This window comes from Penicilliopsis zonata, assembly GCF_001890105.1.
Source record: "Penicilliopsis zonata CBS 506.65 unplaced genomic scaffold ASPZOscaffold_2, whole genome shotgun sequence".
Lineage (NCBI taxonomy): Eukaryota > Fungi > Ascomycota > Eurotiomycetes > Eurotiales > Aspergillaceae > Penicilliopsis > Penicilliopsis zonata.
In genome coordinates this window covers 1,368,039-1,382,349 of record NW_019208912.1, presented here as the reverse complement: position 1 = coordinate 1,382,349, position 14,311 = coordinate 1,368,039, and the positions used below count along the sequence as shown (strand labels likewise).

At 50.0% G+C, this 14,311-nt stretch overlaps 8 protein-coding genes across 8 annotated transcripts; 5 read left to right on the top strand and 3 right to left on the bottom strand.

The window, feature by feature from the left end:
- Window positions 1-713: 713 nt before the first annotated feature.
- Window positions 714-3,709, top strand: ASPZODRAFT_128655 (hypothetical protein). The gene is made up of 6 exons (XM_022722080.1): window positions 714-1,081; window positions 1,165-1,511; window positions 1,569-2,623; window positions 2,679-3,338; window positions 3,404-3,526; window positions 3,607-3,709. Exons 1-5 carry the CDS (start codon window positions 974-976, stop codon window positions 3,421-3,423), a joined length of 2,190 nt encoding a protein of 729 aa, XP_022584568.1. The 5' UTR covers window positions 714-973; the 3' UTR covers window positions 3,424-3,526; window positions 3,607-3,709.
- On the top strand, window positions 3,282-4,341 carry ASPZODRAFT_128654 (hypothetical protein). Its single transcript, XM_022722079.1, has one exon. It carries the CDS (start codon window positions 3,760-3,762, stop codon window positions 4,129-4,131), a length of 372 nt encoding a protein of 123 aa, XP_022584567.1. The 5' UTR covers window positions 3,282-3,759; the 3' UTR covers window positions 4,132-4,341.
- Window positions 4,342-4,737: 396 nt separating this feature from the next.
- ASPZODRAFT_59646 (hypothetical protein) lies at window positions 4,738-5,631 on the top strand (the record flags this gene model as incomplete). The annotated part of the gene is made up of 3 exons (XM_022728858.1): window positions 4,738-4,791; window positions 4,933-5,033; window positions 5,115-5,631. The coding sequence occupies 3 exons, from the start codon at window positions 4,738-4,740 to the stop codon at window positions 5,629-5,631; spliced, it is 672 nt and encodes a 223-aa protein (XP_022584566.1).
- A 567-nt stretch (window positions 5,632-6,198) lies between these two features.
- ASPZODRAFT_128651 (hypothetical protein) lies at window positions 6,199-7,538 on the bottom strand. The gene is made up of 2 exons (XM_022722078.1): window positions 7,243-7,538; window positions 6,199-7,118 (listed from the first exon to the last, which is right to left on the bottom strand). Exons 1-2 carry the CDS (start codon window positions 7,404-7,406, stop codon window positions 6,209-6,211), a joined length of 1,074 nt encoding a protein of 357 aa, XP_022584565.1. The 5' UTR covers window positions 7,407-7,538; the 3' UTR covers window positions 6,199-6,208.
- A 157-nt stretch (window positions 7,539-7,695) lies between these two features.
- ASPZODRAFT_128650 (hypothetical protein) lies at window positions 7,696-8,844 on the top strand. The gene has a single exon (XM_022722077.1). It carries the CDS (start codon window positions 7,976-7,978, stop codon window positions 8,681-8,683), a length of 708 nt encoding a protein of 235 aa, XP_022584564.1. The 5' UTR covers window positions 7,696-7,975; the 3' UTR covers window positions 8,684-8,844.
- A 283-nt stretch (window positions 8,845-9,127) lies between these two features.
- ASPZODRAFT_58609 (hypothetical protein) lies at window positions 9,128-10,570 on the top strand (the record flags this gene model as incomplete). The annotated part of the gene is made up of 2 exons (XM_022728783.1): window positions 9,128-9,457; window positions 9,527-10,570. 2 exons carry the CDS (start codon window positions 9,128-9,130, stop codon window positions 10,568-10,570), a joined length of 1,374 nt encoding a protein of 457 aa, XP_022584563.1.
- Window positions 10,571-11,573: 1,003 nt separating this feature from the next.
- ASPZODRAFT_1095652 (hypothetical protein) lies at window positions 11,574-12,704 on the bottom strand. Its single transcript, XM_022720982.1, has 2 exons — window positions 12,149-12,704; window positions 11,574-12,086 (listed from the first exon to the last, which is right to left on the bottom strand). Exons 1-2 carry the CDS (start codon window positions 12,410-12,412, stop codon window positions 11,685-11,687), a joined length of 666 nt encoding a protein of 221 aa, XP_022584562.1. The 5' UTR covers window positions 12,413-12,704; the 3' UTR covers window positions 11,574-11,684.
- Window positions 12,705-12,997: 293 nt separating this feature from the next.
- ASPZODRAFT_58749 (hypothetical protein) lies at window positions 12,998-14,270 on the bottom strand (the record flags this gene model as incomplete). Its single annotated transcript, XM_022728797.1, has 4 exons — window positions 12,998-13,081; window positions 13,143-13,966; window positions 14,029-14,120; window positions 14,209-14,270. The coding sequence occupies 4 exons, from the start codon at window positions 14,268-14,270 to the stop codon at window positions 12,998-13,000; spliced, it is 1,062 nt and encodes a 353-aa protein (XP_022584561.1).
- Window positions 14,271-14,311: the final 41 nt, after the last annotated feature.

Below are 14,311 nucleotides of genomic sequence, written 5' to 3'. Positions count from 1 at the left end.
TGAACCTCGTTGGCTCAGCCCCGACACGGAGCCATACCGCCCATAAAAAACAAGAGATGACAAAGGAAGTATTGGAAATCTGACAGAAGAGATTAAAGCCCAGATAAAAGAAGTGTAGTTGCGACACTAAAGCAAGAGCAAAGGGTGGAGGAGAGGAAGAATGGCCCGTACGCAGCCGGCGAGGTTGATTAGTGATCCTGATATGACGGCTTACCTGTTCTGAGACATCAACACCACCACCTCTACTATCACTATTATAAGACAATAAACTATCAGAATGGCTGCTGCTGGAGGATTACCAGGAAATGACATTAGTAAGGTAATTCTAGGAGTCAAGGATAGCTTATTAACTTATTCTTTATTCACTTTCCTACTTAAAGACCCTAGTATAGAGTGGTACCCCTTTGACAATGCTATGTCTCTCCCTTCACCCCGCATCTCTCTAGCCACAGGTATTCACTAGTTAATAAGATTAATATTCAAGAAAGAAGGGTACTTTCTAATTAATATCATATATTTAGACTTAGGGTGATATTTTAGATATACTCTAGAATTATAAGTGAATATAAAGAAAGAGAGAAATAAAAGTAAGAGACTTATAGCTGGCTGTTCCTCACTGTTTACTCTCACTTTAATTTCTTAATTCTTTTTAATTATATTATGCTTTTTTTTCTTTTTCTTTTCTTTTTCTTTTCTCTCACCTCTAGGCTAAAAGTCACTTCTTCTGATATTTCCTGAAATATAACTTTCTCCTCTCTTTATCCCCCCAGCTCGATCAACTTGCTGCCTCACTTCTTTAGTTTCTACCCAAATAACCTTATCTGATCAGTCTTCTACTACACCTCACTTATAGTGAGCTCTTACTTAAGCTCCTTTCTTGATTCTAAGTGGGATTTCAGAGAGTACAGCCAGATCTGGCCAGACAGGGGAGAGGATAGTGTCTGGGGCTTGAACGCTCGCTCTTCGCGGCGTCATGGCGCCTGTCTTTCACGACAGTGCTCTCGCCTTGACCAGCGCTGAGGATGAGAGATCCCATTTACTCCGTCTGCCTTCTGAGACGCTGCAGAATATATTTCAGCGCGTGAGTCCTTGTCGTTGTCGTTGTTGTTGCTTGCTTGTAGCCGCTGCCTTCAAGTGCTGACAGCCAACTCTCACTATGCTTAGGTCGAACCGAGAGATTTGGTCAGTCTCTCACAGGTCTGTCGGTCGTTCCACGAGTTAGCCGCTGCCGAGCTGTATCGCAGTATCGAACATGTCTTCGCGGAGGATGACACCAGAGCTGGCCAGCTCTCAGTTGACCGTCTGGCTGCCATCCTGGAGACCCTGATCACCAGTGATTATAACTATGGAAGGTTCATCAAGAAGATCTGCATGGAGACTGCCACCGGAGTGGTCAGCAATGATAGAAGCCATCGTAGCCTCAGACATGAAGCAAGCTACACGTCAGCAAAGCTTCTGAGCAGTCTCCTGCTGGCTGCGTTGAACAGAGTGGATTCTCTGGAGACTTTTAGGTATCTCTGCAAGATTTGAACTGTCTGGGAGAGTTTGACTGACCTCTTCTCATCAAGATGGAATGTTCACCTGGATATCAACAAGTCTGTGTTTGCCGCTCTCAGCAAAATTCCCACTCTCCAAAATGTGCATCTCCGTCTACCCACCGAGCCCCTCTCGACACTATCTGCATTTAGTGCTTCTCTGGCGATGGCTCCTCACCCACACATTCCTCTATCATCGTCGACTCAGAATAACCATCCCGCTCACCATCACCACCACCACCACCATCATCATCACCAGCATCAGAATCAGCATCAGCATATGATTGCTCCGAATCTCAATTACACCTCTTCTTCATCTATGCATCCGTATTTCTTTCCAATGTCAAAAATGGAAGCCAAGGGTTTGAAAAAGGTTGCGTCATTGGTTCCAAACAGTCTTCAGGCCAGCGCCCTCACACAGTTGACAGGGCTTAAATCGTTGGCCATACTGGACATACACAGCCTGGATTCTCTCGCGGATATTGCTCGATGCATCTCGCTATCTTTTTCATCGCTGAAGTCTTTGAAGCTCTCCTTTTCTGATCCCCTTGCTCTGAAAGCGCGCAGAAGACCAACGCCCATTTCATCGGCCTCTGGCTCGGCCTCTGAAACCGACGACTTTGGCCTCAATGGCGATATAATGCCGCCTGCGCCGCCTGTAGCTTTCATGAACCCGCCTGCCCCGTTCAATCAGAACAATAACACCCCCAACGCAAATGACGCTCAAGTCATCAAAGAGCGTGCCACTCAGGATAAAGCTTTGGCTCAGTTGCTAGGCCTGGAGAAATCAATGCCTCAAGGGCACGTGGAACGCCTGTTCGAAGAAGCTCTTGCCTCGGCTGACAAGGAAGCTCACGAGATTGCCGTTCAGTCCGACCAGCACGATGAAGACCGAGCCTTTGTGAAAAAGCTTCGTCAAATCGCCCAGGATCTTCCTCCGCTTCTATCCTCTGGTGGAAGCTCAACTAAAAGCAAAAAGGCCTTGGAACAGATAGAAAAGGCAGCTGCAAAGTATCTCAAATATTCGCCTGATGATAAGTCTCTCGTGGAGAAAACTGCTTCCTCTTTCACAAACGTGAATATTGACGGTAAGCATCCTTTTTTGGCTGCTCTAATGGCACTCGCTGATGCATATATTTTTAGTCGCGAATCTCAGCCAAACTGTGGCCACTGCTTCTGCCGATTCCAAAACATCTGGCAAAGCGGATGACGCTGATGGAATTGACCTCGAACACCCAGATGAGGACGGGGATCCTGGTGATGATCAAATCTTCGTGGAGAACGACACCCATGCTGCCGTCGGTGCAGGAAACGGCATGACCAGAACTCTGCATCTCAGCGAGCACAAGTCCAATGGAGAGTCGGTACAAATGGACGAGGCGAAGATTGACAAAGGCAAAGGGGTTGTCCGAGAGGCTTCCGAAACATTTGCAACCAAGGGAATCGGTGCGAATTGCAACGCAAAGGCCGAAACTGCAGAGATTGAAGAGTACATGCGGAAGACACGCGGTATCTCTTTGGACTCCCTTTCTATCCATCTTATCCCAGTGAGAGGGTCAATTCTTTGCCGTACTGTTGATATCTATGCGCTCAAGCATCTGTCTCTGCTCAACGTTGGCACACAGCGCTCTTTATGGACCATGTTACTGAAATTGCACCAATCTTCGCCCCTTCAATTGACGTCTATCCATACAGATAACGTCTCGCCTGCCTTTCTCTCACTTGTTGAGAGTCTGCACAAAGTCACCGAACTCTTCATGTTTGAACCTAGTAGTCGGGCCAAAGTGGGATCCCTCGCTGCAAGAACTACAGTCAAAATCGAGGAAATCAGAAACAAGGTTCTGAAGAAGCATCACGCATACCTGCAAAAATTGGTGGTGCGGAATGACGAAGATGCTAGCTGGGTCTTTGACTTGGAATCCGTCATGCTCATCACAGTTCGTAAGTCCCAACTGGTTGAGCTCGCAATCGGGCTGGATTCTCCGCATCTTGTAAGTATCACGGGTTGTTACGAGCTTCTCTCCATCCATTTCCCTGCAGATATGTGATTGGCTAATCACCTCTTTCTTAGCATGTTTTATTGCAGAGAATCTCCCGACTGCGATCCCTGAATGCGTTGCAAATCTTCTATTACCATCCCGAGAACTGCAACACCGTGCTCCGCGAACTGCGCCTGAACATTATTGACAATATTCTCCAATGCCCCAAACTGCGTCTCCAGTACATGGCAATCTGCCAGTCGTCAAATGGCCCGGTGAACAACACCGTGACACGGTTGACGAGAACCCAGCTTAGAGTCCCTCGGTCTCGCAAAGCTCAACGGATGCAGTTGGCGATCAATTCAGCTTCTGCGTCTAGGTCCAGCTCCGGCAGTACGGGGAGAAGCACATCCAACACCCGCCTTGATGCCCGTGCTAGCCTCCAGCAGACATTCTCACCGGATCCCCCTCTTTCCTCGGCTTTAGCCCATGAGGACACCGAAGACGATTCGGATCATGTTGAGAAGATTTTTGTGCACGTCACCTCTAATCTGAGACTGCACGACATCACTGGAGTCAAGATGTGGGATCAGGAGGCCTGGTCTGTGAAGCTCTGAGTGTTCTCTCATGATAAACATCGAAATGGGAATGCCGTTTTGCCAACTTTCTAGTTGCCCTAATGCGTTTTGTTGCCTCTGGTTTCTCACCTCTTTCTGAAGCTCGAGTGTGGCCAAATCTGCCCATTGACATGACCATGTGCATCTAACCCCCAACCAGACTGAGTTCTACAATCCAAATCGGTCTGAGGATCAGTTACCTTTGCTTGTGGACATGTTGATGAGGCTAGATTTTAGTTATCACTAATGACGCCACGACCAGAAATTTAACTTATCAGATGAAGTTTCATGACGATATGAGTCACGCGATACATGTTATTCTACTTCATATCCACGATATTTGCAATTTCATCCAAAAAAAAAAATAATAATAATAAAAATAAAAAAAATAACCCCCCCCCTCCATCTATAGTACTATAAAGTTGTAGCAACTTGTCAGGGCTGGAAGATCACATGCCCCTCATTGCTTAGTCATCTCATGGCCACCGGCCGTCGGAATCAGGTCTAAAAAGTCACCCCAACATCTTCACCACAGCCGCGTCATCCCTCACACAACTTCAGCTCCTTGCGTTGTATACCTGATTCGCGCGTTGATTACTGGTCAAGATGGGAGGCAAGAAACCTACCGAGAACTCCAAGAAGGCCGCCGGCAACGCTCGTGTATGAGATGCTCACTACCCCACCCCCGCTTTATACATATCCATGTTGTTGTGGTTGTTGTCCGACGGAGATTTATCTTACAAACTCAATATGGATTGGATCTGTATATGAAGTTTATGCTTACTGGTATCTTTTTTCTAGAAAGCCGATGCCGCTGCGCAGAAAAAAGCTGTCGAGGACTCAAAGAAAGCCGCTGAGGAGGACGCCAAATGGTCCAAGGGATCGAAGAGCAATGCCAAAAAGTGAGCGAATTACCATACCCCCACAGTTTGATGGTTTTATAATGATGGATAACTAATCGGTTGTTCTTCAAAATCATACAGAGATGATGCAGAGGCGAAACGCGCCGATGCCGCGCGCAAGAAAGCCGAGAGAGACGCTCTGCTCGCCGCCGAGGAAGCCTCCCAGCCCGCCAAGGCCAAGGGAGCAAACGCCAAAACAGCGCAGAAGAAAACTCGCGGCACGCTGGATCTGTCCCAGCTGGATGATGCGCCAGCCGGCCGTAAGGGCACGACGCTGAACGCCTCGGGCATCGACAACGCGCTCGATGCGCTCTCGCTTACCGGCAGCACGAACAACGACAAGATCGACCGACATCCCGAGCGGAGGTTCAAGGCAGCCTACGCGGCCTACGAAGCCAGGCGGCTGCCGGAGATTGAGGAGGAATATAAGGGGTTGCGGAGACAGCAGCGCATCGATATCATCAAGAAGGAGTTCGAGAAGAGCGAAGAAAATCCCTTCAACCAGGCCCACGTCGCCTTCGACGCCAGCAGAGAAGAGATTGCCGCTGTGAAGGATGCGGAGCGGAAGAAGGTCGAGGCTCGTTTGGGGTCCAAATAAAACAAACGAGTTTCCAACCTTTTTTGTTTCTTTTCTTTTTTGATATCCGATACACAAACAGCCACTGGAACATTTGCGCCCCCGAGCACTTCTTAGTTCACTCTGGGAGCTGCATTCACGCCTTTCGAAGCCCTTATATGCCGCTCTGAACAACGACTGCTTGGTTTTTATGAACCCGGATATCACGGCATTATGTTGCCGCACTAGGTTTATTACTTGATGCTTTTCTAGAACATGGTTTTGGACATCACGAGGTTGGAATATGTCTTATTTTCCAGTTTATGACGGATGTTGAGTACATGGTCAGGATACGATGAAGGTTTCTTATCTTTTGAGATGTTGGTAGAACATCTTACGAATCATGACAGTTAAAATAAAATAGACGTCAACTTGAGAATCAAAGGTATATGTATAAATAGCTTTGGAAAGCCATGTTTCAACGGTACTATAAACGAAAGCCCAACGCCACTATGATACAAGAATGAACAGGGTCATAAGACTATTTCTGTCTCAAGTCTTCAATAGGCTTCTATCCAAACAGACGGGGCCCTAATCGGTTATGTTATCTGTTTTTTTTTTATCTCATCACTGCTCGCACGTCCCAGACGTACAAGCTCTCGTCCCAGCCGACACTGGCACACCACCCCTCACTCCCAAACAAGCACCAGTCAACCCCCATGACGAACTCGGTATGCTGACCCATGCGGCCCATTTCCATGCCTAATACAGGGCTGGCAGGCCCCGAACGCATGAGATCGCTGTCACCGATCGTGGTAGTATTATCGGAGCGATCGCTCCAGACGCGACAGGTCATGTCGTAGCTCGCGCTGAGAAGTGTATCTGCCAGGTGCGGTGACCAGGCTACCTTGCGGATTGCGTATTCATGGCCCGGCATGATGGCGAGCGGACCTTGGTGGGGAGCGCGAATGTCGAAGGTGCGGATGGTTCGGTCGACGCCGGCAGTCGCCAGTACCGACGGCCGATATTTGTTCCAATCGTGTGTCAGGGCTTCAGAAGGGGGGACTGCGGCTGGGGGAATGCCGGGGGGTCCGGGGATTGGTGAGGCAGGCGCAGCATGGATTGGAATCTGGATGGTGAGATGATTCGAGGCGGATGCGGGGGTTCTCAAATCGAAGACTCGAACGTGGGAATCGGATGACACGCACGAGAGAATATCAGGGGAGTGTGGCGAGAATGCGGCCGAATAGGTGCAGCTATGCGTGGGCAGGGTGAGCAGTGACTGCGGTCGATGTGGCGACCAGACACGCACGGTTCCATCCCAGCTGCTGGAACAAAAACGGTCTTTAGCCACCAAGTTCCAGTGGACGCTAAAAACCTCCCTGTTGTGTTCTTTCCAATTTTGTATAGGAAACTCGTCAGTCGTGCAGTCGAACAGCTTAATGCTGCCATCTCCGGATGCAGTGAGAACCTGATTCTCGTGAATTTCTGACCAGGCGAGATCGTAAAGAGAATCTTGAGTCGTAAACCTATCAATGCACCGTAAGTATGCTGGCAATGACGGGTTAAAAAAGACAATGCGGTTGAATTGACAGCACTGCCGATAGCGGGGTAAAGACGCGGGGCAACCAGAAAACAAAGGGGGAGATATACCATTTCAACGGAGCAATACCATTCGGAGTAAGCTCTAGGATATATAATCGGCCATTTCCCACCAGTCCAAAATTTGCAGAGGCAGCGACGGCGAGACGGTTGTCAAAAAAAGGCGAGTACTTTACGGCGCACCCGTTGAAGCCCTCGGTGCGATAGTGAAGCATGGCTGCGGCAGGCACAAAACAAAAACACAGCCAAAAGAGAAATAAAAAGAAGAGCTCCTTCAAACTTTCAGGGTATCATGTCATAGCGCCAAAGTAGAATATTCTCGTCAGGAAAGGCGGACTGTCATCGTCGCGAGACTGCCTTTCTTGCGTCAGCCGAACGAACGTGAACCGCCGAGGTTGTAAAGGCGGTATGGAAGGCGGTGTGATAACCACTGCAGATAGTATCCCACGTGACGTCATGCCTGCCACCTTCCTTTTTGGTAATCGAAGTCATTCGCGTCGACCTCACAGAAGAAATTTTGAAGACAAGATACAACCAGTTCTATGGACAGGTACCATTAAGATGATTTACTTGCTGTTGATCTTGTTTTTACTATGAACTCTTGATTCTCACTACTAATGACATGTACTGCTACTATTACTATTTAGCCTTGTCACGCTGACGACAACAGCTTACCAGGGTTGAACCGTCTGTCTTTGACTCAAAAGGCTTCTACACGCCACCTTCTTGGTAAGTGATAAAGACATCGATAATATACAGAGCCTCTGTAAGGGCTACTCCTCTCATGTCGGAATCACAGGAGTCCCCCAGCTTCCTCAGTCCTGCCAACCAATTCCTTCAGCGAGAAGTTTACCGACTGGTCACTGAGCCGGGCCTTCGCTCCCTTCCTCCCAATCCAGAACGAGACTTTCTCACTCTCACCTGGGGACCCATCGTCTTTCGGACGACCTACGCGCCCGAATCGCGAGAGCTATTCCCCATCTTCCTGCGTCAACTAAACGAGGAGGTCCGGCGATCCCTGCCACGTACCATACCGGGCAGTCCAAGCCAGATGACAATGCTAGAGCGGACATATTCGTCCAAGGTATTCACGGATCAGAGCGCCTATGAGAACGTCGACGAGGCGGCCATACAAGAGGCGTTTCACGACTGGAAAATCTCCCTTGGACTGCCTTCCATCAAGCTCCCTGTACGGTTGAATACGTGTCTGATGGTCGACGACGGAATCCTAGCCCGCCTCACAGAGGTGGTCAATTCGTCAATGCTGGCTGAAAAAGATGCGGATGTCTCGTCGTGTCCTGTGAAGATTGTTGAGGAAAACTTCCCAGATCTCAGCAAAATGGATTACTGTGGAAATACAGACTATCAGGGATGGACCACCGTGGCTTTTTCGTCACTTGTCGAGGTGTACGACGGAATTGGACAGGGAAAATGCCTTGCAGACTATCACCGGCCAAACCTTGTATACCAGGGCAAAGACACATGGAGCTGACTTTGCTACGAGTAGCCAATGATAGGGAATTCCCTCGGCGATAGTCAAAGTACCCTACACACTGCTCTATAATGAGAATCACTTCTTCCAAAGAGTAATCATCTACCTTTCTTGCGAATTCTGCTCCTGGTTTCATCTCCTCGAACTACCATGAAAGGCGCCATCATACGGCCTACAGCTACACAGACAGAGGGATGATATAGATACTAAGACAGGCCCCTACTCCATGTGCATTCAAGACAGGCTAATTTACAGCAGGCTATGTTGTTGCCTGAGGTGTCAATATGGTTCTTCTGTAATTAGTCAATTTGATGACAATACGTAGCATCACGTGCCAGATTGAAGCAAATCCCGTGTTGCAGTTGAAGGTTGAAAGCGCCGATTTTATCCCCAAGCGTCTCTTTTTTCAAAGAGGAACAGCGAGGATCTTTATATGTAATCATGATGGATGCGTTCGTCTCTAGGAAAAAGCCTCGGCTAGGGTCCAGCACCGCCAGCAGTAAACATGGAGACCGTCAGGAGACACCTGAAGAGGACTCGACCGACGTCAAATTGGCCATTCTGCTCTCTCTACATCCTGATATTCCCCAAGAAAGACTACTGGATGTCCTTGTCTCATGTGATGGGTCTATCGAGGCTGCATCCTCGACCCTGTTATCACTGCCGTCACCGTCAAAGAAGTTGAAACGTCCAGCCGGAGTACAAATGTCTCTCTCATCACACTATATGCCGATCAAAAAGGAAGAAAAAGGAGAAGGAGAAGAAGACGAAGAAGTAGAAGAAGAAGAAGAAGAAGAAGAAGAAGGCGCAGATAAAGCCTCTGCCTCCATACAAAATAAAAAGAAGAAGATGCTTCCTACGAGAAAAGGCAAAACGCTCCATCTCTACTCACCCGAAGACATCGCCACCCACACCCCCTGCACGATCATCCACAACTTCCTCCCCGCCAGTGAAGCCAATAACCTGCTCGAGGAGCTGCTAGGCGAATCGCCAACCTTCACGCGCTACCAGTTCCAACTCTTCAACCGCACCGTGCAGTCCTCGCACACCTCGAGCCTGTACGTCTCCACGCCGGAGGACGAGCAAAGGCAGACAGCCGAGTACACGTACGGCGGCACCTACCGGACCGACGTGCGACAGGTTCTACCCACGATGCGCGCCGTGTCCGCTTCAGTCCAACAGGCCGTCAACAGGGAGATCCAAACTCGCATCCGAACCCGGTACCCAGGCGGGAAGAAGCTCCAGTTCCAGGCTGCGCGCGAATGGACTCCCAACGCCGCCTTTGTCAACTGCTACGCCGGCCCAGCAGAGCATGTCGGCTTCCACTCCGATGATCTTACCTATCTCGGTCCCCGGCCCGTCATCGGTAGCCTCAGTTTGGGTGTGGAGCGTGAGTTTCGCATCCGCAGGATCATTCCCAAAGAAAATACCCACGCTATCACTTCTACTTCTACTTCTAGTAGTGAAGGACAAATCGCTATTCATCTCCCCCACAACTCCCTCCTAGTCATGCACGCCGAAATGCAGGAGGAATGGAAACACGCCATCGCCCCGGCCCAGACCGTCAGTCCACATCCTCTCGCGGGCAACATCCGAATCAACATCACGTATCGCTGGTACCGCGACTCGCTTCACCCGCGATTCACCCCGCGCTGCCGCTGTGGCGTGCATACCATCCTGCGGTGTGTCCAGCGCAAAATGGAGACCAGGGGCCGTTACATGTGGATGTGCCATGCGGGCTACCTGCCGGGTAAACAGGGCTGTTCCTTCTTCCAATGGGCGCACTTTGATGACGACGGCGATCCTATCTGGAGTCGAAAGGCCAACGGAACTGGAGGTCCTACTCTAAGTGACTTTGTCGACTCGGGCACGAAACCTGCTACCTGAACGGATCATTGTCCTTTGCACTCGTGAAAAGATTGTGATTTGGTTTGACCAAATTACTCTTCTGGCTCTTCATATATTCCACCAAAGTTATTAAAAGTCATATCATAAGGATAAGCAGGCTTATCCTGCTGCAAAAGGTGGTCTTCTTCCTCTGGGAAACAAGACGGGGAGGTCAGAGCATCCAGATCCGGTTCGCGACGTACGCTACAGCCACTCTCTAGACGGACGGTGCTGTGCACTGGCAGCAGCGAATGTTTATACTCCAGTTCAACAGCCAAGATCTGCTGCAGACTACTTTCTGCATGACCATATACACCCAGCATGCCGTATAGCTGGTCCATCAGTGCTTCGATCGTCAACGAGCTGTTATCAGACTCCATCTTCCGGTCTGCTGGAGCTGCGGGTGCCTTGACTTGAACCCAGACATTCCACTTCTCTCCGGGCCTTAGGATCGGGAGTTGAGTGGCGCCCAGTACGGATTGCACCGAGCAGCCACTGCCAGAACTGAGAATCAGTTTGAGATCCGTAGCGATGCCATAGTTGACTCCTGAGCGAGCATAACCAAGGAGTCGAGATATATCATCCTTGAGGACCGCGGCAGTCTCTTCTTCTCCTTCATCCATGTCGTGATCGAACTGGATGTGCCACCCGAGAGGTGGACTGGGAGTGTCGAACTGAAAGCGATGCTCTGGTGTTATTGTATGGAAGCTGACCCCCGGGTCAAGAATGGGCATCAAAGGAGGATTCTGCATATTCGGAGTGATAAAAAAGATCTGACGCAAAGCAGCTCTTCCTGAATGGCGGAAGATGGATGGGGATTCTTGAATGGCATCATGCAGGTTGCATTCCCCCGACTGCATGTTTGCCAATTGATGAAGTTGGAAGGCATCCATGGCATACTGAACAGACTCGATGTCGTGTAAGCCCAAAGGAAGCAGCACGGTCAACGCCCCTTTCTCTGGATAACATATAGCGTAATGATCATGGGCGTCCAAGCTCGAGATGATAGCCCAACAACTAATGGTCGTCTTTCTAAATGCACTGATAGTGACCTGGGAACTGCAAGATGGAAAGTGTCAACACTAGCTCCTTACTCTATGTATATCGTGGGAACTTACATCTCATCCAGTATGATGAGAACATCAAGAGGTGCCCTCAGATCCGGGGCAGATGGTGAAACCTGAGAACTCATATCACTGGTATCAACGCAGACCTCGACCGAAATCCACAATGACACGGATTTGAGTCCGATACTTTGATTATGTGTCGTCACTTTCAGGTCCACAAAGACTATAGGAACATTCAGAGGAGCAAAGGGTGCCGATTCCCTGCCTGAAGGGTCCTCGCTCTGTCTTTGGCCTTGCCTGTCGGTTGAAGTATTGCTGGATGTTCTAGAGAATCGCCTGGTTTTAGGACTCCATTTACCAGAGTTCAGGCCACGAATGAATTTTGAAAGCAACCACTTCTTCATATTGAGGCCGTTACTATGTATAGATGAGGCAGATTCCATTGAGAACTATGGAGACACAGAACGAGTTAACTAGTTGGAAGGTAGTCGTAGATGTGATAACTCATTACCTTTTCATTTGATGCCCAAGTATCGCCATCGTCGTCAAGCCGACGAGTCTTCGACACCATGAGGCCTGTTGGTTCCTGGCCCAGAGACGGCGAACGGCTTATGGCAGATAAGGGCGCCGCCGAGACGTGCAGAGAAGACTGCCTTTGCGGGATACGCGGATAAATCAGGGGAGAAGTCGGTCCTGGGCCGCTGCTGCCAGGGTGGACAAAGGGCAGGCCTTTGACGATGCGCAGAGGCTGTGGGATGAGGTCGGCGTCGTCCATTGTACAGGGACAAGCATGAGAATGATATATTCCGTTATCAGACGTGTTCTTTCCCTTCGAGAGGATCGTGATAGTCTGTCGTATGCCCGGACGAATCAGTGCCTTTACCGGAGCTCGAACTGTCCGTGGTGTTGGGCCAATGTCGTTGCTGACTTGGTCGCCGTTTTCTCCAGAAGCACACACGACGATGAGAGGGTCCAGCAGACGAGCGAGAGCTCCAGTATTCAGAGCAGCCGAGTGCCACGGCGAGGATGAAGAATAGGACAAAGATTGGGATGAGGACCAATCCTATGATAGATGCAGCTTGCTTGAAGGATTCGGTACCAGGCATATTCAATATGAGCATATGTGGTATAGTTAATATACATGAAGACAGCCTTGCGAGAAGGGTGGATGAAGACTATTGAAACAGAGGCCAGATGGGAAAGAAGCACCCAGTGGGTTGGGTTATGATTATATCAGGCAAGAACTGCCCGGGAGAGGAAGATGCCATGGGAAGAAGGTAAACGGTTCACCTCAGAGAACACGGACAGACTCATAATATCATTGCACATTGGGTATAGAGAATGCAAGTAATAGAAATAATCACTGGCGAACCTCTTCCACCTGGGGGATCATCTTGGCCTTGATGGAAGCCAAGCCGTCGTCGTCTAAACGGGAGAACCGGACCTATTTTGTCAGCAAGAAGAGGATGAGATATTATTTCCTTCCCAAGGAGTATATTACATACCATCTCATCATTTGTGCCGCGCGCGGCGTTTCCGAAAAGCATCGCATCGGACTTGCTCGCCTCGATCTCATGCTGGACGCGTTTCGCCCAGATGCCGTCCCAATGCCAATCCCCCGGGGCTCTCGCCTGCGGAGTGCCTCGTTTCAGATCTCTCTCCTTGGCAAGATGACCAGTGTGATGTCCGTTGACCGCTCGCCGATGAGCCCTCCACGCATGCCACGCGCCAGGGTTCCCCGCCGCCTCCAACGGGAGAGCATCGAGTACGCTTTCATCGTCAAAGGTAGACCGGATATACTGCAGCAACGCTGCGACAGGGACGGTCTCCCGGGGAAGCGCAGAGGTATCCCCTGTCACCACCACTTGTCCATCTTCTTCTTCTTCTTCTTCTTCTTCTTCTTCTTCTCCTCCTTCTTCTTCTCCTCCTTCTTCTCCTTCTTCTTCTCCTTCTTCTTCTCCTTCTTCTTCTCCTTCTTCTTCTCCTCCTCCTCCTTCTTCTTCCGTACCATTATTCTCCCGTATTGTTCCCCCCCCGCTGACCTTTCTTGACGGCGTCGAAGTAGTCGTAGTCATTGCACCACTACGTCTCGCCCGACCGAACCAGTGCGGGAAGCCATGCCGCAGACTGAACCCGCCGGGGGGTAAGCGTTCCTCGTCCGTCGCACTGACAGGATCCTGGCTCGAAGCCCCAGTGCTAAAGGTATACGTCGTCAAAGGCACAATGAGCGGGTGGAAGATATCCGTCGAGAAGGTCACCAGCGGAGGGAGATCCGGGTACGAGCCTGGGAACCGAATCTGGAAGCGTAAAATGGCGGAAGAATAGGGGCCTAAAAGAATCAGAAAATCAAAGCCATAAAGCTATAAAGCTATAATATATACGATATCCTACCCGATCGTACAAAGATAATCCCCGTCCACAGCGTCGCGTCACTGCCAACGCTCACGTACACACCCGGCGGGGCGGCATGTCTCAGGCTCGCACTGGCCGATTCAAACCGCAAAACTCCATCAGCTTAGCTAGACCTTGAGACTGGATGGAAAGAAGGGAAATGAAAGGAATCAGACTCACAACTCTAACAGGAGCTGCTGCTTACGCAACGAGGCGACGGGGGGGAGTCGGCTGGACGACATGATGGTGGGAGAGGAGATTGGGAGAGAGTCTCGGCGGTCGG

What these genes read in the sequence shown, in the direction of transcription:
- ASPZODRAFT_128655 (XM_022722080.1), top strand. Translation starts at nt 974, where the DNA reads ATGGCGCCTGTCTTTCACGACAGTGCTCTCGCCTTGACCAGCGCTGAG. An exon ending in GATTCTCTGGAGACTTTTAG is followed by an intron (nt 1,512 to 1,568) that starts GTATCTCTGCAA and finishes CTTCTCATCAAG; the next exon opens with ATGGAATGTTCACCTGGATA. An exon ending in AGTGGGATCCCTCGCTGCAA is followed by an intron (nt 3,339 to 3,403) that starts GAACTACAGTCA and finishes GCATACCTGCAA; the next exon opens with AAATTGGTGGTGCGGAATGA.
- ASPZODRAFT_128651 (XM_022722078.1), bottom strand. Translation starts at nt 7,406, where the DNA reads ATGCTTCACTATCGCACCGAGGGCTTCAACGGGTGCGCCGTAAAGTAC. An exon ending in GGTATTGCTCCGTTGAAATG is followed by an intron (nt 7,119 to 7,242) that starts GTATATCTCCCC and finishes GTGCATTGATAG; the next exon opens with GTTTACGACTCAAGATTCTC.
- ASPZODRAFT_128654 (XM_022722079.1), top strand. Translation starts at nt 3,760, where the DNA reads ATGGCAATCTGCCAGTCGTCAAATGGCCCGGTGAACAACACCGTGACA.
- ASPZODRAFT_128650 (XM_022722077.1), top strand. Translation starts at nt 7,976, where the DNA reads ATGTCGGAATCACAGGAGTCCCCCAGCTTCCTCAGTCCTGCCAACCAA.
- ASPZODRAFT_1095652 (XM_022720982.1), bottom strand. Translation starts at nt 12,412, where the DNA reads ATGGACGACGCCGACCTCATCCCACAGCCTCTGCGCATCGTCAAAGGC. An exon ending in CTTGGGCATCAAATGAAAAG is followed by an intron (nt 12,087 to 12,148) that starts GTAATGAGTTAT and finishes GTGTCTCCATAG; the next exon opens with TTCTCAATGGAATCTGCCTC.